The 24,848-nt window shown below is 35.8% G+C and overlaps 5 protein-coding genes, 1 long non-coding RNA gene and 2 pseudogenes across 6 annotated transcripts; 6 read left to right on the top strand and 2 right to left on the bottom strand.

Annotated features, from left to right (window-relative positions):
• Positions 111–1,278, bottom strand: LOC109129887 (annotated as a pseudogene).
• On the bottom strand, positions 1,428–3,890 carry LOC104756890 (annotated as a pseudogene).
• On the top strand, positions 4,282–5,348 carry LOC104756889. Its single transcript, XR_762339.2, has 5 exons — positions 4,282–4,358; positions 4,538–4,673; positions 4,791–4,848; positions 4,935–5,039; positions 5,138–5,348. It is a non-coding gene; the product is annotated as an uncharacterized LOC104756889 (long non-coding RNA).
• LOC104756888 (peptidyl-prolyl cis-trans isomerase NIMA-interacting 4-like) lies at positions 5,994–7,709 on the top strand. The gene is made up of 5 exons (XM_010479545.2): positions 5,994–6,093; positions 6,675–6,820; positions 6,906–7,015; positions 7,267–7,409; positions 7,503–7,709. The coding sequence occupies exons 2-5, from the start codon at positions 6,685–6,687 to the stop codon at positions 7,543–7,545; spliced, it is 432 nt and encodes a 143-aa protein (XP_010477847.1). The 5' UTR covers positions 5,994–6,093; positions 6,675–6,684; the 3' UTR covers positions 7,546–7,709.
• On the top strand, positions 12,080–15,738 carry LOC104756887 (beta-glucosidase 40-like). The gene is made up of 11 exons (XM_010479544.2): positions 12,080–12,415; positions 13,288–13,413; positions 13,521–13,596; positions 13,755–13,826; positions 14,000–14,087; positions 14,167–14,422; positions 14,500–14,615; positions 14,689–14,912; positions 14,997–15,028; positions 15,113–15,215; positions 15,299–15,738. Exons 1-11 carry the CDS (start codon positions 12,263–12,265, stop codon positions 15,583–15,585), a joined length of 1,533 nt encoding a protein of 510 aa, XP_010477846.1. The 5' UTR covers positions 12,080–12,262; the 3' UTR covers positions 15,586–15,738.
• LOC104756886 (UDP-glucose 6-dehydrogenase 1-like) lies at positions 16,174–18,419 on the top strand. The gene is made up of 2 exons (XM_010479543.2): positions 16,174–16,387; positions 16,868–18,419. The coding sequence occupies exon 2, from the start codon at positions 16,895–16,897 to the stop codon at positions 18,338–18,340; it is 1,446 nt and encodes a 481-aa protein (XP_010477845.1). The 5' UTR covers positions 16,174–16,387; positions 16,868–16,894; the 3' UTR covers positions 18,341–18,419.
• Positions 18,728–21,460, top strand: LOC104756885. Its single transcript, XM_010479542.2, has 3 exons — positions 18,728–19,427; positions 19,742–19,894; positions 20,007–21,460. The coding sequence occupies exons 2-3, from the start codon at positions 19,750–19,752 to the stop codon at positions 21,314–21,316; spliced, it is 1,455 nt and encodes a 484-aa protein (XP_010477844.1). The 5' UTR covers positions 18,728–19,427; positions 19,742–19,749; the 3' UTR covers positions 21,317–21,460.
• Positions 22,173–24,623, top strand: LOC104756884 (zinc finger protein ZAT1-like). The gene is made up of 2 exons (XM_010479541.2): positions 22,173–22,991; positions 23,091–24,623. Exon 2 carries the CDS (start codon positions 23,110–23,112, stop codon positions 24,364–24,366), a length of 1,257 nt encoding a protein of 418 aa, XP_010477843.1. The 5' UTR covers positions 22,173–22,991; positions 23,091–23,109; the 3' UTR covers positions 24,367–24,623.

The raw sequence follows: 24,848 nt of genomic DNA, 5'->3' as shown, positions 1-24,848 counted from the left end.
AACTGATTTTAGAAAGAAATGGTGACATTGTTTATGAAATAAAACTAACAGATCAACAGACTGAGTAATCAACGAAAGTAAAAAGAAATAATATAAGATTATATGGGTAATCAAATCATGAATTGTCTCTCTGACAACAACCTAAAACTCTCTAGGTAATCCGAAAAAACTATAGCGCTTATAAAACAACTTTTGAACTCATCAGAGTCTGCTGAAACGTCAATCTTAATCTTTTTAATACTATTCTTGTCGGGATTGTAATAGATGACAATAAAATCACCAAAAAATTCAGCATAATAGCGCCATGGTGCGAAGATAAACTCACCCGTATGAGAGTAGTGCCTCTGACGCAAAAGCGTTGCTTAAGTTCGATAGTAGTAAAAGTTATTTTCTTCAAGGGTTCATGTTTTTCACCATCCAGATCCATAACCCACACATCAAATGTAAATGCTGTACTGAATTCAGTAGCTATGGCTAGTTTCCCCTTGTAGTTCATCAAAGTGTCACTATGTAGACTTGGTGTTTGAATCTCTTCAGGTAAACTAGTAAAAAGATTCAAACTGTCAGCCCTCAGTTCAAATCTCATTATGCTCAGTTGTGACATACCTTGCCCCGTTTTAGCAACATAATACACAACACCATCTATGCACACACCGTTAGACCAAGGACGGTGATCAGGAATGCTACAATCCAGCATTTTCCATTGCTTTTTTCCTCCCAATGTGAACACTTGATGGTGAGATGATGGGTCTTGTTGATGGTCATCACGTCTTTCCGTCATGGACAAGACTTTGTATTGATCACTAACTGGATCATACCCGAAAAAACTTTTTACGACATTGTCCCTTCCCCTTCTTCTGACTCTTGGTAAAGATATGAAACGACCAGTGCTGGGGTTAGCTACTACATGCTCTTGACCATATCCAATGCTTATCAATCCATTAGCATGATTATAATTGTACCATAACTCATCAGGACATAGGGACGGACATGTACTCAAGCGTGATAGAACGACGACGTTGATGATGAGAAAGACGACAAGAAGAAGTGCAACTTTTTGCGGTTAGCGATGTGAAGGGGCCGGGCGAAAGCGATTAGGGTACAAGGCTGCCACGGATATGATGTTAAGAAACTTCGACTGCGGATAGTTGTTGCACATGACTTGGATAGTGTGAGACACCTAGCTACAGTTTTTAAAGGCAACCGCCTAAATATCTCGATCACTAGGTCCGTAGGGAGTTGATCAAAGATTTTGGTCTCTTTGCTGCGTGTTATCATGATCGATCAATCGCTCTAATTCTTTCGAAACCCTAAAAAGCAGATCTTCTTATTTATACATACGAATATACGATAGAGATTCTAATCAGCAATATACGGTTAATTATAAATGTAGGAGATATTTTAGGTAAGTAATGATAACTCCATAATTAACTGAAAAAAACTAACTAAATAAACCTTACACAGTTGTTACATATTTATAATACATAAACTGATCAAGTTTACGATTGATAGTTCATAAAAGTATTGTGCATGACGGTAAGACTTAAACGCCAGATACGAGAAAAACCAAAATAGACCAATCTGGTTGTGTCACTGCAAGTTTGCGTTTTCCTTTAGGGTCTGCAATCTCCTAGTCCGCTTCTAAGAACTTCTTCATCCAGTTTGTGTCCTGTATATATACATATTTCAGTTACTTGAATCAGCAAACAGAGAGAAAAAGAGAGTGTTGGGAGCAATGATGCAAAAAAGGAGATATGACCTATAAATACTATTTTGTTCGTCCGGCTCTCTTCCTCGCTCCATTTTCTCGCTGGCACAATCTCATATATCTCTCTAACAGCCTACGTACGCATATTCAATAACAAACAAGAATGTGAAGAACATACTGAGGAGGATCACAAGACCTTAATTAATGACTACATTACCTGCAATATATGCAGCTGGTCTGAGTTTTGAATGCTTAACACAGCCTTGCAACGGTATATATCCATCTCCAATTTCTTATCCCACAGAATCTCCTCCAGCCATAAACGAACCTGTCAACCCGAGAACAAGTTGGTGTATCACGAAGAACACTGTTTTCTTAACTAGTTGTCCAAGAATGTTTGATATATTTGCTACCTTATCAAGGTTTATAGGTTGCGGTTCGCTGATGCATAGAGTCCTTACTCCACTATCATGAAGATCTGTCGTCGTTAATGATTTATTTGCTTCCAGCAGTGATTCCAGACGACTAACATGCTGATTTCAACAGTGAACAGGGAAAAAAAGGTTCAGTTTTTACAGACAAAAAGAACAAGTAGTAATCGAACAAAGAAGAGAAAACAGGTTTCAGAGACTTAACAGTTGAATCATATGCCTGGCAGTTTAATATATTGGACAAATCAACTTGGCACCTAACAGATCGGATCACATTGGCGAGCGAGTTGATGGAATGAATCTCCTTCTCTAATTCATCAGATTCCTCTTGAGAAATCAAGTCGACCTTGTTCATTATTATTGTGTCCTACAATACAAAACCAAAACAATCTCGTCATGATGAGGTGAGATGGAAGATGCGGAAGGCGATAAATTAGTGTACCAATTGGTTGAGTCAAACAATATGATTACCGCAAATGCTATTTGATTAAAAGCCTCAGGAAACGAGGATGTATCACGGCGCTCATTGAGCTGAAAACGAAGATTTTTTGCATCCCCAACCTGTTCAAGCAGCTAAGTCAGTAAAGGCATTACAACATTAATTCCTAAGCACTAAAACAACTGGAACCAGGGAGAGAGTATGCAACTTGACACATATGCTATAAAGAAGTAACCAGAAAAAAGAATGAATCACTAGCTATAATTCTAAATTTCTTATATTAGTCTGGATAACACAACGCTGTGCACAAGATGATACTAGAACTATAAAGCAGTGTCAAGCTTAACAAAGGAGAAGTGAATCAGATTTAAGAGTTCACTACTCACAGTAACAATGCAGTCAAGCTTGACTTCTGATTCTAACTGCTCATCCAACCAAAGGATAGAAGCCAGTGGAGCCGGATTTGCTAAACCTGTAGTCTCCAGCAATATATGATCAAGTCTGCATATGAAAAACCAAAAGCAGAATCAAATATGCATTCTTTTCTCCAAAATGCAGGCAGTAGTTAGCAACAACAACTCAGAAAAACAGTTCAGAGTTCGTTACAGTAAAGAGGACTAAAAAAAGAGAACAGAACAAAGTACATAAAGCCTTTACCAAATCTTAGATCATCAAGAATATCTCAGAGAGTCTAGAAATTAAGCAAAAGATCATAAATTTGAGGGTTTCACGAGCTGAACAGTTCAGAGTTCGTTACAGTATAGAGAAATAAAAAAAAGCACCTGTCTTTTCTCTGAACAAGCTGCTCGAGAGCTTGAACAAGGCTATGCTTAACAGTACAGCAAACACAGCCATTAGCGAGCTCAACCCATTCCTCAACAATGGCACCTTCATCTCTATCGTTAATCATAAAGCCCTCTCAACACCAATCTCTTCCCCAAACTCATTCAAAATCACAGCGATTCTCTTCCCATGTTTCCCATTCAGTATATAATTCACAAGCTGCGGCCAAAAACAAATCGACAATCAAAAACCAAAACCCAACACCTTAAATCATTGAAAGGAATAAACTTTATCATTGCTTACGGTGGATTTTCCCGCGCCGAGATAGCCAGTGATGACGCTGACGCCAACTGAAACATCCGGTTGGATTTGGATAGCCATCGGTGGCTCCTCATCATCTTCCATTTTGTAACTCTCTCTCAGCATCCTTCCTTGAGCATCGCCGGTTTATGCAGAGACGCCGTCAGAGAAGAGAAGACTCATCAGAGCTTCGTGTGTGGGCCAAGCCCACATCAACTCGGTTTGGTTCGGTTTAATTTGATCCGGTTTGGTTCGGTTAAAATACTAAACCCCTAATTTGAACAAACTAATCTCTTTCTCACTCTCTCTGCTCAAAACTCAAAAGTTTGCTGTAATGGAAAAGATGATAAGCCACAAAGCAGTAAGTAAAACAACGACTCTTCTTCCTTTAAATTTGATGTCTTTAGGGTTTTTTTTTATTACTGGGAGTTTATTAATGGATACTTATCTTCAGTTACAAGGAAGAGGTTCTGAATCCAAACAAGAGGGACCACAGTACCTCACTGAACTTCCGAGAAACGTGTAAGCCCTTCCTTTTTTTTGTTGTGCTTTCGTGATATTTTGGATTCTTCTTAGAAATTTTGGATTTTTATTTGTGAATTTTTTGGTATCAGTCCAATTGTGTGTTCCTTCAGGGCGTTTTTTTTTGGGTTTTGGTGGGATACTAATTTCATCAACTTCTCCATCCAGAAATAAGGTAATAATAAAAATCACTTGCATGACCTATAGAGCTGTAATCGGAATGTGCATGATAAAGCTGATCGACTTTGGTTGATGTTTGTCTTGGTGGACTTTGATTGTTGTTATGGTGCAAATGGATAACCCTTTTTTAATCTTGGTTTCTTCTGTTTTATCTTATTGATTGATCTTGAGAAGGGAATGATGGACTGTTTGTACGCAAAATATGAGCTGTTTGGATAGGATTGTGAAGGATCTCCCCGATTTGAAAGACCACCTTTGTGTACACAAAGGGACACCTGCTGATGACTGTCTTGTGGACAGAGTTACTCTGGTAATGCCTCGGCTCTGGCTTTGTTTACTTATGTGTCCTGTTTCTCCAAGGAGATGTGCTGTTTATGCATATAGTCTAATCTTCTTTCTTTTGATTATTTCTTCTGTGATATACCAGCACAAGTGCTTCATAGTGGCTTACTTGTGACAGAGATCTAAAGCGAAGGTTTCTCAAGGTAAAGCTAGTAATTTGGTATGAATGCTTGGTGATATCCATTGCTGTAATCCTTGGATGTTAACTTCATTTTTTTTTGTTTTACAGAATGTTAACTTCATTATGTTTTAAAGCTAGTAATCATGTATGTGACGCAATGCAAGTACTCAATAGAGAAGTTGCCTGAAGCAAGCAACAATCATGTATGTGGGGGTATGCATTGTATCATCTCTTCGACTGTGAACATTTGAATATAATGCTACTTGGTATTAGCTTATTTGAATTTCACTTTTGTGATTTTGATGGTGCAGCTCCAAGATACTGATAAAGGAACAAAGACCCATAATGATTCAAGAAGATTTTTGGGAAGCCTTAGTTAGTGTTGGTTTAAGCTCTTGCGCTGTTGTATTATGCGATATTGAGCCATTTTTTGTTTTATTCTGTCCTCTATTTGATAATGTTATTGCACTTGTAAGCTAATATAACACATTTCTTTAAGCTAATATAAGACATTTCTTTTCTCAAGCTCTTGCGCTGTTTTGTTAACTTGTTACTTGATATGAAAAGTAACGTGTTTGGTTAGCTTTGAGCTTTGGGGTTTTATGCTTAACGAGGAAACAATTTAACAGTTGGAAGACCAGAAGAATGATTCTCACACATTTATAGCTTATGATTTTAAAATCACAAAATATAGATCGACTCTAATCACCATAAGATCAACAAAAGCAAGATTTCTAGTTAATCTTTAAAAGATTAATGAAACTAAACCTGATCATCAACAATACGCAAAAGATCTTAGACAAGTCACTTACATCTACTTCATTTATCCTAATAAGATCAACAAAAGCTAGATTTCTAGTTAATCTTTTAAAAATGTTGAAGCGTAGATAGATGACATGTACACCATATTTTAGTAGTAGTTGATTTTAATAACATGCTTTTTATATGGATAAAGATTACTTTTTTCAACTAAAATAGAGACTATGAGAAGAATACTACAATTGATGTAGTTGAGAGGGGAAGACAACAATTAACCTGGTAATAATGAATTAGTGTACAAATAAAGATTAATAGAAAAATTAACATCTTATCAATTTCATCATGGGGGTTCATACTTAAGAGAACCGAAGCCCGAGTCACATAATAATGGGCCGAGCCCATATTCTAATTTGCACGAGAGACTTTAACAAACAAATCTCTCTTTCTCTCTCTCACTCGGATGCTCTCGAGTCTCGATTGTTCAATCTGAAAGAAGAAGAATCTCAAGGTAAAGTTCTCGTCTTTGTAAATTTCCTTAGCTTCTCAATCTGTTTTCATGGTCTATTGTCTCAGTTGATAGAGTCTCCTTTGTGTTTTCTCCGATTGGTTTTGTTATTAGTTGGTCAAATTCTCTGTTTTTTTGTTTTGTTTTTAGCCTAGAAATTGAAAACTGGGGTTTGTGTTAGTTGCGCTACATCTTCAGCCTAGGATCATTGATTTACCATTTGAGATATCATCATGTGTTTGGACGCACTGATTCTATTTTGGGTTCCTCGTGTTTCAATAGTCAAAATGTTAAAGTACGCTTTTTTTTTAATCTGTAATCTTGTTTGTGTTTTGATCATCTAAATGGATCCATGCTTACTAAGTGTTTGATTAAATGCCTTAATAATTCTATATTTGGTTCCAGTATAGATTCCAAGTCACTTGTATTATTTGGCTTTAAATCTACATTGAATTTCCACTGGAGTTGTTTCAGGGTTTAGGGGGTTTAGGGTTTCATTTCCAGGGTTTACAAGTTGTGTGAGATGTTAAAACCCTTGAAATCTGATGGTGGTGGTAAGCTTAATCTTAGGTTGTTTCTTACAGTTTTAAGTAAATGGGGAAGGGTGACGCAAAAGCTGGTGGGAAGGGTAAAGGAAAGCAAGCAAGTGGCAGTGATGAAGCACCCGCCAAGGGTAAAGGCAAAGCAGGAAAAGCCGCTGATGGTCTCGGGACTTGCACTTATGTTAAAGGTTTGTTCCTTTTTCTATTCATTTCTGTGCCTACTTGAGCGCTTGTGGTTCCACAACATCGAACTGAGATGGCTTTATTATACAGCAAGACATGTTTTGTGCGAAAAGCAAGGCAAGATCAACGAGGCCTACAAAAAGTTGCAGGATGGTTGGTTGAGCAATGGAGACAAGGTTCCTCCTGCTGAATTTGCAAAGGTGAAATTCCTTCTTCTTCTTTTTATTACTTTGTCTATGGGATAAAAAACATCAATGTAAGATAGTTCAGATAGTATTGTTATTCCATCTCTAGCTGTGGCATCTGCTGAAAACCCATTTCAATACCTCATAGTTCATTGCTTTCTCGAGACCTATAAGTTTTATTTTCGGTTAGCTATACTTCTATAGATGTGTGTAATGAATGGTGGACAGAATCTGAACACGATTTTTTGTGCATGGAACTATCTCAGATAGCAGCAGAGTACTCGGAGTGCCCATCAGGGAAAAAAGGAGGAGATCTTGGATGGTTCCCTCGTGGAAAGATGGCAGGACCATTCCAAGATGTCGCCTTTAACACACCTGTTGGAGTCACCAGTGCACCCTTCAAATCAACGTATGCCCACATCCTATCTCTTCTTTCTTCAATCTGAATTTTGCTTATATATTAGTGTATGATGAATATGAGTGTACGGCAATTGCATTGTAGGCACGGATATCACATTATCTTATCAGAGGGAAGGAAGAACTGACAGAACTCTTCTCTGCTACTCTTTATGGAAGTTGCTACTGTAACCTAAAAAAAACACAGCCTTTGTTGGCCGAAATGGTTTTACAAATTGTTAAAAAGTCTTCTCAGTTGAATAATGAATTGTTCCAAAGGCTATAATATATGTCGGTGTTGATTTCTGAATAAGTCATATCTCAACTCTGATATTAGTAGCTCGTCGTTAGATACTTTGGCTTTGGGAAAGTCAGAGTTTGCCATTTTGGTTTCTAAGCTTCTGAACGTGGACGAGGCTTAGAGAGGTTTGCTAACATCGCAAGAAATCGTTTCTAAATAAACAATGGTCATACATGTGAACACACAAGTGTGTAAACGGATATCGTAAATGCATATGAAAAAGAAGAACAGAGGAAAGAGACGAGTGTAGTGTGCGTTGTTGACTTGTTACTTGGTAGTGTGAATCTAGCAAACGCATATAATCCTATGATTGATATGATAATTGCCCAAACCCCCAATCCTCCATCCACTTTTTATTAAAGAAACAATAAATATTGAGATTTGTTGTCGCGTAACCAAATTTCAAACACAAGCAATGACTTCACGAGCTAATAGTTCCCACTTCCCACTTGTGTGGCTTCTTCTTCTTCCTTGATTAGTCCGATGAAATCATACTTATATCATAAGTATTAGACTACAACAACCTTATTCATTCCAGAAGAAAATTTGTTTGTGAGGAATATATTGAATAAAAAAGGATTTGGTGTAGAGAATAAAATCCGAATATAAATACTTTTGGACAAAGCAAATGGGAACACAAGACTTTATATATACTGTAACCGCAATCCGCAAACAGTGAGGATGACTGCAAAATTAAAATTTATTAACGTGTAATACTGTGAAAATATACAAAAACAATCATGTGTATGATGTATTCTTCTAATATTTACGTACAAACAATTATACCTAAGAACATTCAACAGTGTAGATTAAAGTTGCTAAAAGTTCGAGTTTATCACAAACTTTCACAAGTCTATTTGGGTTATCTACTAACAAAAGCAACAAATCCCTCTTTGATAAAAGAAAAAAAAAAAGCAAATTAAAATGTAAAATTTGTAAAGAAAAACGAGAACACGGCAAAAATTACTAACGTGTTTTAATTAAACAGAAACACCAAGATATATACGTTGCATCAGAAGTGGATAATTGTGCAAAACTCCCCATATGTACATAGCTACATTGTGTATCAAACCAAAATAATAACTCGATACGTGACATACGCCTCAAACATGAGAACCTAAAAATAAGCAACTAATGGGAGACACGAGCCACAATAATTCCCACTAGTGAACTTCTATATTTTATTAACTAAAAATTAATCAAATTAATCTCCTACTTAACCACGTACGTACGCACACGTATATAACCAACAAGTATTACATAACACATGACTTTAGATTTGGAAAAGGAAAAATTCGTGTACGTAGAAAAAATTGAAATGTTTTTCTCTTAAAAGGAAATGTTTTTGTTCCATTACGTTTGAGATCTACGAACCAGTGAGCAACAACGACGGTGTACACGGAAATATTGTTGAGTTATTCTTACCAATAGACAGACAACATCTAGACAATGGTGATTTACTTTACTATTAAGTTAAAGAACATAATGAACATATTTTAGCCATAAGTCTTTGAAAATAATATATCTTAGCCATAAGTCTTTACATAATATTATGATAGTCAGTCAAGTCAACACCTATCTTTTNGTACGTACGCACACGTATATAACCAACAAGTATTACATAACACATGACTTTAGATTTGGAAAAGGAAAAATTCGTGTACGTAGAAAAAATTGAAATGTTTTTCTCTTAAAAGGAAATGTTTTTGTTCCATTACGTTTGAGATCTACGAACCAGTGAGCAACAACGACGGTGTACACGGAAATATTGTTGAGTTATTCTTACCAATAGACAGACAACATCTAGACAATGGTGATTTACTTTACTATTAAGTTAAAGAACATAATGAACATATTTTAGCCATAAGTCTTTGAAAATAATATATCTTAGCCATAAGTCTTTACATAATATTATGATAGTCAGTGAAGTCAACACCTATCTTTTCTTTTTAATGTTTTAATAAAATAATACATGTCCTTAAAGTTGACCCAAAAAAATTAGATATCCTACCAAGCAACTATGTTTAAGATCTTAACAAAATAAATAATAATAAACTATAAAAAAATATTTTTCAATTGGATTACTTTGATGTACTACACGTATTAAAAAAAAATTGAATCTTTTAAATAAATAAAAAATATCTTATGAGATTAAATTTATAAAATATTTCAAATTTGCTAGTTTTGTTGCTTTAAGTTGGTTGATAAAATAACAAATGAATTAAAAGCTAATGAGTTGATCACATTTTATCTACTTGTTGTGTTTTATTTTTCAATTGTCTTCCATTTTTTCTAGCAATAGTGTGATTTATATTATTATTATTGTTTTATTGTCATCTTTTCCATTCGCACTAAACCAAAGATTAACTAGGATGCTAAGAGAACTCTTTGGAAAAAGCAAATGGGAACAAAAATTATATAATAGGGGGAGCCACATTTTCACATTATCTCACACGATAACACAACGCTCCAATCTCACGATCCCATGATGATCTCTCTTGTCTTAAAGCATAAACACATTAGTTTTGTTTTCTTTTGTTTTATAAACACATTATATTCGGAAAAGCAAAATTCTATTTATGGATTTTTTTCGTTCTCTACCTTCGGAATTTGGATGTAAATCTACCAATCGAAGAGCAAATACATACTACGGTTTTAAAATAGTTTTACTGTAGTTATTGTTTTTTATATTATCGAGTTAACTAATGTGGTAAGTGATTAAATGTTCACTTTCTCATGACTTCAATAATAATTGATATACTAGGTTTTAACACGGTGTTATATTTTTATAATCAATGATTAAAAATAAAATTATTAACTTTCAAAGAATTTAATATCAATTATCATAGGATCGAACCAATCTAAGTGAGTTAATATATAATTTAATTGTTGGTTATACTTCATATTTATACAATTATACTAAAGGAAAAATTAAGAAATATTTGATTTCAAGGGATATAGGTAGTACACCCGCGCTTTACGCAGGATTAATTGTTATTTTTTTTTGTTATTTTTATAATTGATTATTTAACATTAGGCTATGCGGTCTCCAAGAACCACTCTTGCCCCCTTCGGGATGCACGCCAAGCTTTCGGGCTAGTGGGCTAGTCAGGGCCCACTGGGCTTTGGATACCTGGATTATCAAAAAAAAAAAGATTTTAAAATCATTTAAGTGAAAATCTATCATGTTCTTTTTAAAAATTTTGTCAATATTTGATCAACTAAAAAGCCTAAGTGCCTTTTTTAGCATTGTCAAAATAAATATTTAAATATAAAATATTGAATTACAAATGTAATGATTTGGATAATAAAAAAATATGTGTGATAACAATAACCAATTGAGTCATTTATATATTAATTTTTGATATATATATTAATCTTACTGATGAAGATGTTATTAATATTAAATTGATTTTGTGATTTGCACAATTTAATAAAATTTGTTGGGAATTAAATCATGGTAAATTAATGTAAATAATGTGGAAGGTAAGAGTTAAAACTCAAATTGGCTTTAGAGCTCTATAATACTGCTCTATAATACTGACACATCAGTTTTTTGGCCAAAATGTTTTCCTATTAATATATAGGGGATTTTTTAGAAAACATTATTGTAATTGAATTAATGTAATAAACACCAAGCAAAATATCTAAGATACCACTAACCAAAAAAAGGAATAATCATTTTTTTTTTTGAATAATTGTTACAATGGTTTTAGGGAAGTTTAGGATTTTTGTTCTTGATATGGTTCTTAAAGTGATAATTTTGTTTTTAAAAAAATAAAAGAAAACAGAAAGTAATAGTAGAAATATTTTAGGAATTTTCTGTTTTAGTTATTGGTTAATTTTCCAGAATTTTAGGGATTAATGTTATAAATAACTTTTAAATAAGTAAAACTAAAATGGTAGAACACAAAATGTACTTCAAAAATGTTAATATAGATATATATAACATTCATATATATATATATATATTAGATATCCTAACATGTTGAAGATTTTAATTCATAACAAAGCAAAATAATAAGAAAATAGAACTGATTTTAGTTATAAAAAAAACTTAGCTTTTGCACATAAAAAAAAAAAAAATAATAATAAAAAAATTAGCAAAAAATCAATGTGATATAGGTACCTATTTAAAAGTTGACAAGATTCAATGCTTATAGGGAGAGTGATCTAATTTTGATTCGATCGAAACAATTTACATCAATATGATCCATTTCACTTGATTGATTGATAATGTATACTTCAATTTACTTCTAGAAATGTTTTTTTCTTCCTAATTGTTTTTTTTTGCAACGGTGGTTATCAATCAAATTATAATTTGTTTATTTTTTTAGTTAAAGATCCGAAGATTTTCATAACTCTTTTCTTTCCCCTCTCCTATATATAGCAGTAGTCCTTACATAGCTTTATTTCTCACTTGCACTCCTCTTTTTCTTTCTTTTCTCTTCTCGTTGGTCTCTCTCTTACTTCTTTCTTATTTATCCAAAACAGTTTCCTTCCATCTCCACATACAAAATATATAGGTGACTGGCCGGAGAAGAAAACATATTGAAGGAAGAGATATGGCCCCAAGTAGATCCATCATGGTGATACCAAAGATGATGATGATGGTAATGATGATGTTGTTGATGCATAAGACATGTATCTGTGCGGACATTTCCAGAGGCAGTTTTCCAAAGGGCTTTGTCTTTGGAACTGCTTCTTCTGCTTTTCAGGTCCCCCCTCTCCTCTCTTCCACTCTCTCCACTTTTTTTTTCTTTGTTTTCCATTAATTTTAGTTTAAAGTTATGTATCGTTTCCTTTTAAGTTTTAACGAAAACTGAAAAACAAAATTAAATATTCAGCACTTAGGTCACATCAGAATATATAAAAGATCACATGTGATATGTTTTTATTCTCCCTATATCAAAAACTTTTCTTTAAAAAACAAGAAAAAGCAAAATCCCACATCTTCTCTTGTAGTTGGAGAACCAATTAAGACTAAAACTTTAATTTTATATAATGGAGTAATAGTGTAATACAATGCAGTCATCATATCTGAAAATGTATATTTTATGTCAAAATTATACAGAAGCGTGTGTGTTGAATGTGTTTTTTGTTTTCTTATAAGTTCTGGTCCATATGAATTTGATAAACAAACGAGTGCATGACGCGTAAACCAGGCCATGCTTATGTTCATCAATCACGGGTAGCCAATAGTTACTCCTATCTTCTTGTGGTTTCGGTTTTTCCAAATTTTAGGTTTTTTTCCAAAAACATATTAGCTTTTTTTTTTTCAAACAACGACCCATTCTTTTGCACATTTTTACAATCTTCACCTTTATCTTTATTTTTCTTCTTTTTATTTTCCAATTCCATTATCACCAAAGTCAAGTTGAAATCAAAGTCTTTCGGTCTCTCACCTAACCAAGCACACCCAATTAATGTTTCGGACACCTTTTTTTTTTTTCCTGGCTGGAATTTGAGCTGAGTTGTTACTTGTTAAAATACCTGAATTGAATATGCAAATACTAGTATTAGCTAGTATGAAGTATAGATGAACGACCTATGTTATAATAAAATTTAATGAAATCAATAATGACTGCAGCACGAAGGAGCAGTAAACGCAGATGGCAGAGGTCCGACGATATGGGACACATTCTCCCACACTTTTGGTAAAATCACCGATTTTAGCAATGCTGATGTTGCTGTTGATCAGTACCATCGTTACGAAGTTAATATCCCCAACAAATTTAATTAACCAAATCATCAATCATTTTTTACATTTCCAAATTTTTAATAAATGAGGTTTTGATTAATTGAAAATTATGGTGAGGGCAGGAAGATGTACAACTTATGAAGAACATGGGAATGGATGCTTACAGATTCTCCATTTCTTGGTCCCGCATCTTTCCAAGTATGTTTTTTTTTTTTTTTCTAATTTTGTTGTGTTTGTTTTGTTTTAGAATCTACTTTACATTGAGTAATGTAATGTTACTATACAAGTACGAAATATGAAATCTTTAAAAACTCAAAGCGTGATGATATATAATACTATGTATGTATGGTTTACAGATGGCACGGGACAAATAAACGAAGCTGGAATCGATCACTACAACAAACTCATAGATGCTTTACTTGCTAAAGGTATTTATTTTTTATTTTCCTGTTGCATGATTTTGAGGGGTCTTAATAAGTCTTATAATAATCTCAAATTCTACGGTAGTCATCTATTTATATACGAATATCATGTTTTTAAAAAACTATCTAATTGTGGTTTGTCTGAGTTCCACTTGTAATATAAACAAATATAATTGTAGGGATCGAGCCGTACGTGACTCTGTACCATTGGGACCTTCCTCAGGCACTCCATGATGAATATTTCGGTTGGCTAAGCCCACAAATCACGTAACGATCCATACTAAAACATTCAATAAAACTATTACATAGCTAAAGAAACTAATTTCACAAGGCAATATTTTTGTAGAAATGATTTTGCAGCGTATGCTGAGGTTTGTTTCCAGAGATTTGGAGATAGAGTGAAGCACTGGCTTACATTCAACGAACCACACACATTCGCGATACAAGGCTATGACGTTGGCCTACAAGCTCCTGGCCGTTGCAGCATTCTTTTTAAGCTCACTTGTCGTTCAGGAAACTCATCCACTGAACCTTACATCGTCGGTCACAATGTTCTTCTCACTCACGCCACCGTATCCGATATCTACAGGAAAAAGTATAAGGTAAGACATTACTATATTGGAAACAAACATGACGTTAATTAGATGTAGTTTTGATGTATATATAATATTATGATTAGGCAAAACAAGGAGGTTCGTTAGGGATAGCATTTGATGTAATGTGGTTCGAACCGGAGTCAAACAAGACAGAGGACATTGAAGCTGCACAAAGAGCTCAAGACTTTCAACTTGGCTGGTAAATGACTAATTATTGTGTTCCATAATCTATATTAAGTGACAAGTTATATATCTAATATGATCTTGATTAGGTTTTTGGATCCGTTGATGTTTGGGGATTACCCGAGTTCGATGAGAAGCAGAGTCGGAAGCAGATTACCATTGTTTACGAAATCTCAGTCTGCTTTGGTGAAGGGTTCTCTAGATTATGTAGGGATTAATCACTACACAACGTACTACGCAAGGCACAACAACACTAATCTCATCGGCACGCTTCTACACGACGCCATTTCTGACTCTGGAACCGTCACTCTACGTAAATACTTATACTTCTCTCTCACGTAAACCCTAGTCATGAAAATCTGATAATAATTCATCTTCTTTTGCTGTAAAATTTCAGCGTTCAAGGGTTTAAGCGCAATTGGAGATAGGGTAAGAAACGTTTCTGACTCGTACTTAGTTATTCAAATTCAAAACTTTCTAAACTTGTAATATTTTTGTTGATGTCGTGAACAGGCAAATTCGATATGGTTGTACATAGTGCCTAGAGGGATGAGAAGCTTGATGAATTACATCAAACATAGATATGGAAACCCTCCAGTCTTTATCACTGAAAACGGTAATTAAGGAAAAACACACATATTTGAAACTCCCTAGACAAGAAAGAGAATTTGAAAATATTGTAATGTTTGTTTTGTGTAGGAATGGACGACTCAAACAATTTTCTAATCTCAAGAAAAGATGCTCTCAAAGATGCAAAAAGAATCAAATACCATCATGATTATCTCTCAAACTTACAAGCTTCTATAACAGAGGATGGATGCAATGTGAAAGGGTACTTTGTATGGTCGCTATTGGACAATTGGGAATGGGCAGCAGGTTACAGCTCAAGGTTTGGTCTCTACTTCGTTGATTATGGAGACAACCTCAAGAGATACCCTAAGGACTCTGTTCAATGGTTCACTTCTTTCTTGAACTCCACTTCTTGATGATTTCCATATATATCGCAGCATAATGTATACAAAAAGTTCTGATTTAGTTATGAATTTCAGTTTAGAAAAATATAGTATTTAAAACAAGACTTGTACTCTAGTGGTTTTTATATTTTTGTCGATACATTATCATACGGTTTGGAATCTTCAAATTATATTGTTTGACAAAAACAAGAAAAGCACAAAAACATCATTGGAAGTTACTTGTCATCCATCTATTCAAAAAGACATGTCTAAAGCAAACGTTCATGATTATCATCTAAGTTGGTAAAAACAAAATATATTACCCTTCGGTGTATATCTTCAATTAGCTACTATATATATGCAAAGATAATACCGTATTTAACTCATCTTTATAATGATAATGATAATCCCACTCAAGCAAAATCCATTTGGTTGCCAATTTAGCTTAGTGTTACAATTATAAAAGCAAGAGATAAGTCTACAAGAGTGAATCTTAATCCCAAAAAAAGGTTTAATTAAACGTCTTACTTATCTTTTGGTAAGTAAAATTTGTTAACCAAAATTATTTAAGTAGGGATCTATAAATAATTGAACCCACAACAAAGAAAAAAAAAAAAAGCGTGTGGGGATTATCTTGAGAGCGCAATAAATAAAAAGGTAGAAATGTGCAAGTCAAGTGGGTGAGACAGAGCAGAGATACAGAGAGAGCAGCGTATTTATTTTACAATCTTCTTCTCCTCATTCCTTCCTTCGTCTTCGCCGCTACAGTCTCTCTTTTTTGCTTTCTCTCTCTCTCATTCTTCACCGCAACAACAAGCCCCAACTCTCTCTCAAGGTAAATTTCTGAATTTTGATCTCTCCTTCGTAAATGTATCGTCTTTTTAGATCATCCTCTGTTTCGAAAGATGAGATTTTTTTTTTCGTTTTTGTCGGTCGTTCTCGCTCACGCGTTTATATCGAAGATGGGTTTGTTTTTGTTTTGTTCTTAGATCGTACAAACCAAAGATTGTGTTTTTATATGTTTGTTGTGATCACAAGAACCAGATTGATCCCAAGTGCATTGCTTTATATTTTCCAAACGTTATCTGAAATATGTTTTTTTTGAAATATATCATAGATCTAAGCTTACAAGGTGTTTATATAACTTTATTATGATTGGTTAATCTACTGGAGTAATTACATCAGTATCTGTTGTTGCCATCATCGACTTGTAGCTGTTGGAGCAATTGTTACATTGTTGTTTCTATTAAAGGTTTCGTCTTTTGTATAATTGACTAATTTCAACTCTCGTCGACTGTATATCATGGCTTTGTAGTGTCAGGAGAAGTTTTGAAATTCAGAGATGGTGAAGATATGTTGCATTGGGGCTGGCTACGTGGGTGGTCCGACCATGGCAGTGATGGCTCTCAAGTGTCCTGAGATTGAAGTAGCTGTTGTGGATATCTCTGAACCAAGGATCAATGCTTGGAACAGTGATCGGCTTCCTATTTACGAGCCAGGCTTGGACGATGTGGTGAAACAATGCAGAGGGAAAAACCTCTTCTTTAGCACAGATGTGGAGAAACATGTCTTTGAGAGTGACATTGTGTTTGTCTCAGTCAACACGCCAACTAAAACACAAGGTCTTGGTGCTGGCAAAGCTGCTGATCTTACTTACTGGGAGAGTGCTGCTCGGATGATCGCTGATGTCTCCAAATCTAGCAAGATCGTTGTTGAGAAATCCACGGTTCCTGTGAGAACAGCAGAAGCTATCGAGAAGATACTGATACATAACAGCAAAGGCATTGAGTTTCAGATTCTCTCTAACCCGGAGTTTCTTGCGGAGGGTACTGCAATTAAGGACCTTTATAATCCTGACCGTGTGCTAATTGGTGGTAGGGATACAGCTGCTGGGCAAAAGGCTATTGAAGCTTTGAAAGCTGTTTATGCTCATTGGGTTCCAGTGGAACAGATCATTTGCACAAACCTCTGGTCTGCTGAGCTCTCTAAGCTTGCAGCAAATGCGTTCTTGGCTCAGAGGATATCATCTGTCAATGCCATGTCAGCTCTATGTGAGGCAACCGGTGCTGATGTCACACAAGTTGCGCATGCCGTGGGTACAGATTCTAGAATTGGTCCCAAGTTCTTGAATGCTAGTGTTGGTTTTGGTGGATCATGTTTCCAAAAGGACATCTTAAATCTTATCTATATCTGTGAGTGCAACGGCTTGCCTGAAGCAGCTAATTACTGGAAACAAGTCATTAAGGTGAACGACTATCAGAAAATCCGTTTTGCAAACCGGGTTGTTTCTTCAATGTTTAACACAGTCTCAGGCAAGAAAATCGCCATCCTAGGTTTTGCTTTCAAGAAGGACACAGGTGACACGAGAGAGACTCCAGCCATTGATGTTTGCAACAGATTAGTTGCTGACAAGGCCAAGCTGAGGATATACGACCCACAAGTCCTTGAAGAACAGATCAGAAAAGATCTTTCCATGGCTAGGTTTGACTGGGACCACGCGGTTCCTCTCCAGCAGATTAAAGCTGAAGGTATCTCAGAGCAAGTAGAAGTCGTCTCAGATGCTTACGAAGCAACAAAAGATGCGCACGGCCTTTGTGTCTTAACCGAGTGGGATGAGTTCAAATCCTTGGACTTCAAGAAGATCTTTGACCATATGCAGAAACCTGCTTTTGTGTTCGATGGTAGAAACGTCGTTGATGCAGTGAAGCTGCGTGAGATTGGGTTTATCGTATACTCTATTGGTAAACCACTTGATTCATGGCTCAAGGACATGCCTGCTGTGGCATGAATGTGCCCAAACTTGGACCAAACTATTATGTCATTTCTATAGTTATAAACTTATAATATAGTATTAAGATTCGTTTTAATATCTGATTCTCTCATTGTTACCAAGCTGAAACAAATGATATGTATCTGCTGATTCTGAATCTCCCTAAGTTGGAATAGAATATGAATTAAAATATTATTATATCTTTCAATTTATGCGTTAACCATGATTAGACTAATTAATATATGGTAAATATCTCCAACAAAATCGGAGTTTAATTGTGGCATCGAAAAGAATTAGGGAATAATGTGTAAATATTACAAAACCATAAGGACTAGATTGAAAAATGTACTGCTTTTAAATTTGGGGTCCAGCTTGATTTTAGGGATTTTTGCGGGTCAAATTTGAATTGTTTTAAAAAATAGATCCACGAAACCGTATCCACTTTTTTCGATATTATCTCCTCTCGTCTTCTTCCCCAAATTTTGTTCATCGTAAATTCATAAATTTTTATCCTTTTTTTTTTTAAACTGGGAATTTTTCAATTAATCTTGCAATTGATCTGTATATTCATCTTATTCTCGTTTCCCTCTATCTATTGGTACCAATTTTGTTCTATTTCGTTTGTCAGAAAAAAATCTAGGGTTAGGGTTGTTCATCTCGTCTCTAGTTGTTTAATATCTCGATTCATCGTTTCATTTCGTTATTTACATCTATTTTTATAAATACCCCTATTGAATTTGATGTCAATTTCATGTTTTTAGTCTCCGATTAAGATCTAGGGTTCATAGTTTCCGATTTACCGCAGGGCTTCCTAGATCTATAAATTATTAGAGGGCTTTCTCTTGATTTGTATAGATTTTGTCAATTCTTATCCATTCAACACCTGCTTTGGTTAATTTTTTTGGGTAGGCCGGATTCTGGGGTTTAGGGTTTTTTCTGATTTGGGGATTTTCGATTTTTTATCTAGCTTAAGCTTCTAAACGCCTAAAATTCCTATTGGCTATCCCTAGTTTATCGTATTGATTCTTCTGGTGAAGTTCTAGTTTGGTTCTATCCTTTGTGGTGTTGGCCTGAAACCTTATCCGAGCTTTACCCCTTTAGAAAGGTAAATAACATTCATGTTAACTGGACATTAATTCTTGTTTGAACTGGACATTAAGTCTTATTTAGCGTTAGTAATTGTGTTAGTTTGTTGTTGTGGTGTTGCATGTCTGTTAAAGTGTATCATGCTAATGTAGTAATGTATAGTTATTGTCTCAAGGAGAAAGAACTTAGATAGTGAGCCATCCTACATAAGGATTGTCCAAATGCGCATGTTGTTGATCTACTGTTTCATTTATAAGGATTCATGGTGTGAATTCTATGTTCATTTTCTTATTCTTTCTTAGAGTTTACTGCAATTTATCACCCATTATGCAGGTCGAAAAATGGGATTCAAGCGCCCTTTTGAAGATGAGAAATTTCATGAGCTCCCGCTCAAACATTCTAGACAGCTTGGCTATGCTGATAAGTCAACTCAGTTTGAAGAAGTTGGTCCTCGCCATGCTGTTTTCCAGAAACCTGTTGCCATGGGTAAATATTATGTGTAATTAATAACTTCTTCGCAGGATTTACTCTTGTTTTGAAAGAATAAACCTGCTTATGTTATTTGCTGTCTCTTTTGAATGGGGTTACTGGACAATAGTGAATGAGGGAAATCTATGTAAGTCACAAGGCTGTGAATCATCTAATGGTGATATGTTTGATGAAGAGTCCAATTTTGTTTACCCCAGTCATGACATGGATGATACTCTTTCATGGGTTACAAACGGTTGTGGTGGAAGAGAAGCAACGTACTCTCCCCATTCTGGAAAGTATTTCGAGCTGGATGTACCTCCAAGAGTGTTTGCTCCTGTTGCGACTTTCTATTCTTTTCTCATGGATCAACCTGCCAGAAAGCAAGTGCCCGTCGGACCAGGTTTTCAAGCCGAAATTCCTGAATGGGAAGGTAGTCAGACTGGGTGTATAGAACCCACAGGCATGTCGGTTCAAAATCACATTATTGAACGTGCTGATGGTCAGAAGCTGTGTGGTACGTGTGTTGTTCCCATGCCTGCTTTGAATACATCTGCACATATGGATGACATAGTAGGGAAGGGTAGAAAGTTCTGTGTCTGCCAGGATAGGGGTTCTGTCAGGTGTGTGTGTCAACACATCCAAGAAGCTAGAGAAGAATTAGTTAAGACGTTTGGAATTGAGAGATTTAAAGACCTGGGCTTATGTGATATGGGGGAAGAAGTTGCATGGAACTGGAGTGATGAAGATGCACAACTTTTTCATGAGGTTGTTTATTCCAATCCTGTTACATCAGGTCGGAACTTTTGGAAGCACTTGGAAGCTGCGTTTTGTTCCCGAACTCAGAAAGAGATAGTTAGCTTCTACTTTAATGTTTTTGTCCTTCGAAGAAGAGCCATCCAGAACAGAACTTTTATATTGGACATTGATAGCGATGATGATGAGTGGCATGGATGCTATGGTGGCTCTTCGGGTGCTCGATATGATGAAGAAGATTCTGCTATCGAGTCTCCTTTTCATCAAGGGACTGAGAAAGTGTATCCACTCCAGCATGAAGAGGGTGAAGAAGATGCCAGTAATAGCAGCAAAGATGATGCCTATGTTGATACTAGAGAAAGTGGCACTGGACTGTATGATGAGCACACGATGAATTCAAAGGTTAAATATACGGATATAATTTCTGGGAACAATGTGGAGAGATTCAACGGGGAAGATGACTTGTGCATTTCCTTTGAACTTGCACATGATGCAGTCAACTGTGCAAAGAAAGATGAGACTGTTCCGGGAGAGCATCAGAAGAGTACTGATGACGCTAAAGTTCGGGATTCTACGAAGTGCACAGATGTTTTAAGAAATGGCAGAAACCTTCAACCAACCCAGAGCATCATGGAGGAGATATTAGGTCATGGATCCTGGGAAAACAAGGCAAGAAACAAGTGAAGAAGCAACATCACTCTCAACAACTTGCAGAATCCTGGGAGAGATATTGGGGTTTATGGGGTCCTCCTACAAAAATGTTCCTATTTAGAAGTAGAGAGAGAGAGAGAGAGAGAGAGAGAGAGAGAGAGAGAGAGAGAGAGAGAGAGAGAGAGAGAGAGAGAGAGAGAGAGAGAGAGAGAGAGAGAGAGAGAGAGAGAGAGAGAGAGAGAGAGAGAGAGAGAGAGAGAGAGAGAGAGAGAGAGAGAGAGAGAGAGAGAGAGAGAGAGAGAGAGAGAGAGAGAGAGAGAGAGAGAGAGAGAGAGAGAGAGAGAGAGAGAGAGAGAGAGAGAGAGAGAGAGAGAGAGAGAGAGAGAGAGAGAGAGAGAGAGAGAGAGAGAGAGAGAGAGAGAGAGAGAGAGAGAGAGAGAGAGAGAGAGAGAGAGAGAGAGAGAGAGAGAGAGAGAGAGAGAGAGAGAGAGAGAGAGAGAGAGAGAGAGAGAGACTTGTAGACTTGAGATTTTTTTCAGCCTTTGTTTCTCATGTGGAGTTTTGTGAATGGGCTGTTGTTCCACTTTTCTTGGGACCCTCTTGCTCAAAATTCTTACTTAGAATGTCAGATTCTCTCTGATTTGCAGGAAAGATCTTCTCTTCATTGATCTTTAAATTATCTACATGAAAGTTTGAAGGCAAAGTTTTGCTTTTGCCTTAAGAAACCATCATCACAGTTGTTTGTCAGTAACCCCAAAAAAAAAGAAGAAAAAAACACTTTTGAACATGTAGAGGAGATTAATTAAAAAAAATATAACCTTGTACAAGGAATAAAAGAAAAAGATCTTCATTGTTAAACACAAAAAAAGGAAACAAACATCACAAAATTCAATGCCAAAGTTTGTTGCTTTAGAATAGGAGAATATGTGGGCAGAGCCAATTATGGCTATCTCAAAGACAACGTTTAAAGGCTTTTGTTGTGTGACTTGTGTGAGGTGTTTGTTTGGACGTCGAGAAGTCTCTGTTTGGCCCCATGGTTTGTTATACCCACTAACCTGAATAAGAGAGTGTCCTAATTCAACAACAGTCTACAAGATTATTCAATAAGGCAAAAAATCTTTGATAGCCAAAAAAAAGAATTGAAACTTTACCGTAAATGTGTGATCTTTTTGAAATATGAGGAATGAAGTTAATAATAACAGATCTAGACCGTCCAATAGCTTCTTCTCTCCTTTATTTTCATATCTTTTGTTTTGATTTCCATGCATGAATTGAACAACACATACACACCGGGAGAGATGGAGAAAGAGAGAGAAAAGAGAAGAAGATAGTGTGTTTTGTTTGTTGAGTAGGAGGAAGGAATAGATCCAAAAATGCAGCTGACCTTTTGATTACTCGTGTTAGTAACAACACTTCTCTTTTCTTTTTTTCTTTTTTTTCTTTTTTCCTCCCAAACAAACAAACAAAAATTAAAAAAATCAAAACTTTAAAGAGGATACTACAGTGGAAATTACACAAAAAAAAAAAGCTTCTCCCCTGTTATCTTAGCTTGAAGGTCGGATCTTGTACTAAACTGTCACATCCCTAATTCTGTTGACAAAGAAAGATTCAAACTTGCCTGCTTCTTTCTCTCTGTAGCATTTGGGGAATTTTACAGTTTTTTGTCGGTTTGTGCAGCATTAGTTGTTTCAGAGATATTGATTTTGAGGTAAAGCTCACTCATTCAGGATTTTAGAATAGAAAAAAAAAATGGGTTCTTTTGAAATAGCCTTTTTGTGATTTCTTGCTTTGTTTTGTGTTTGATCAGTTGTCTAAGAGAAGAAGATATGGATGAAGGGAAAGAGAAGAAGTTTGTGTGTAAGTTCTGTTACAAGACGTTTCCTTCTGGGAAAGCACTCGGTGGTCACATTAGGATCCACTCGAACGAGAATTCAGTTGATTCAGATCGTTACAATCGCGTCAAGAAGAAGAAGAGGTTGGTGGATCAGAGAGAGAAGCAAGTTTGTTGCAAGAGATGTCGTAAAAAGTTTGTTTCTTTGAAAGCTCTTAGAGCTCACATGGTTTGTCACTGTGAGGGAGAGAAGATGTTGCAGGGTAGCCAATCTGATACTGATGAGTCTGAGACTTCCTCAGCTCCTTTGAGGAAAAGGTCCAGGAGGGTGATGATGGCTCATAAACATAAACAACAGTTTTTTTGCAAGATATGTGATAAAGGGTTTGCTTCTTTGAAAGCTATTAGCGCTCACATGGCTTGTCACTCTGAGGGAGAGAAGATGTTGATTGATGATAGCCAATCTGATGATACTGACTCTGAGACTTCCTCAGCTCTTAAAAGGTCCAAGAGAGTGATGAGAAGATCAAATTCAGAATCTTTTAGTAATGGGAGCTTGTCTTTTGATTCTGATATAGACCAAGAAGTTGGAGAGGGGGCTTATTTGTTGATGGTGTTGTCAAGAGGTTCTAGTTTCAAGAAAAGATGTAACTTTGTGATGAACTCTCTGGGTGAGTCATCTGAAAACAACTCTGGGGTTGTTGAGACTAAGTCATCTTCAGGAGAGGAGCTGAAGATCTTAAATGTGAAGAGTCAAGTTATAGAGACAGATGATCAGTTGAGATCTGCTAATGATAACGGTGTTAGTCTCTGTGATTCAGATGGCTCTGATTCTGATTACTTCATGAATGGTCCAAAGAAGTCGGATTCAGACATTTCAGTTGAGGGATCTCTTAGGAACACATTGCACAGGTTCAGGAATAGTGGTAAGAAAGGATCACTGTATGAGCTGAGCAAAAGCAAAAGGGACTTGTGTTCTTATGAAACTGATTCAGGTGCAGACACAAACAGAAAGATTCATAGGTACAGAGATAGTAAATCTCCAGTGGTAAAGAAAGCAGGTGGTGAAAAGAAGACAAGTCACGAGTGCCCAATTTGCTTCAGGGTGTTCAAATCAGGCCAAGCTTTAGGTGGTCACAAGAGATCACATTCTTATGAGAATCAAGAACACAACCAAGTATCTGAAATCCGTAACCAAATTAATCTCAATGCTCCTGCTTCATATATTGATCAATGGAATAAGAGAACCTGAAACTAGAACTCATCAGGCTTATTCTGTTCTCTCAGGTGTTTGTTTCCCCCCTCGTTTTTGCTTGTTTCCTTGCTCCACATTTAAAAAATTGCTCAAAGTTTGGAAGATAGCTAGATCAAGAAGTATTTTTTGATTTGTTCATATAAAGCTATTCATCAGTTAGAGCCAATTCTTTGCTTTTATGAATTCATCAAGTGTTGGATGTATATATCTTCAGCTTTCTAGGGACCTTTCCTGTTTCTTACAATTAACTGAGAGCTTCATTCTTCTTGTCTACAAAGAAAGCTGTCACCTTAAAGTTTTCAATTTTTTTCCAGCTTTCACCTATAAGGCCTTCCCCTGTATTCATTCATTCATAGTCATGACAAAAAGATGCGTCGTCTCTTGCTTTTATGATGATGTTTTGATTTTAACAACAACAACAAAAAGATTTATGTTCATGTGTTTAATAAGATGTTGATTAAATTGAAAGGAGGAAAAAA

This window comes from Camelina sativa, chromosome 17 (assembly GCF_000633955.1).
Source record: "Camelina sativa cultivar DH55 chromosome 17, Cs, whole genome shotgun sequence".
Classification (NCBI taxonomy): domain Eukaryota; kingdom Viridiplantae; phylum Streptophyta; class Magnoliopsida; order Brassicales; family Brassicaceae; genus Camelina; species Camelina sativa.
The sequence above is the reverse complement of the archived record's forward strand: the minus strand, read 5'-3'. Positions and strand labels throughout refer to the sequence as shown.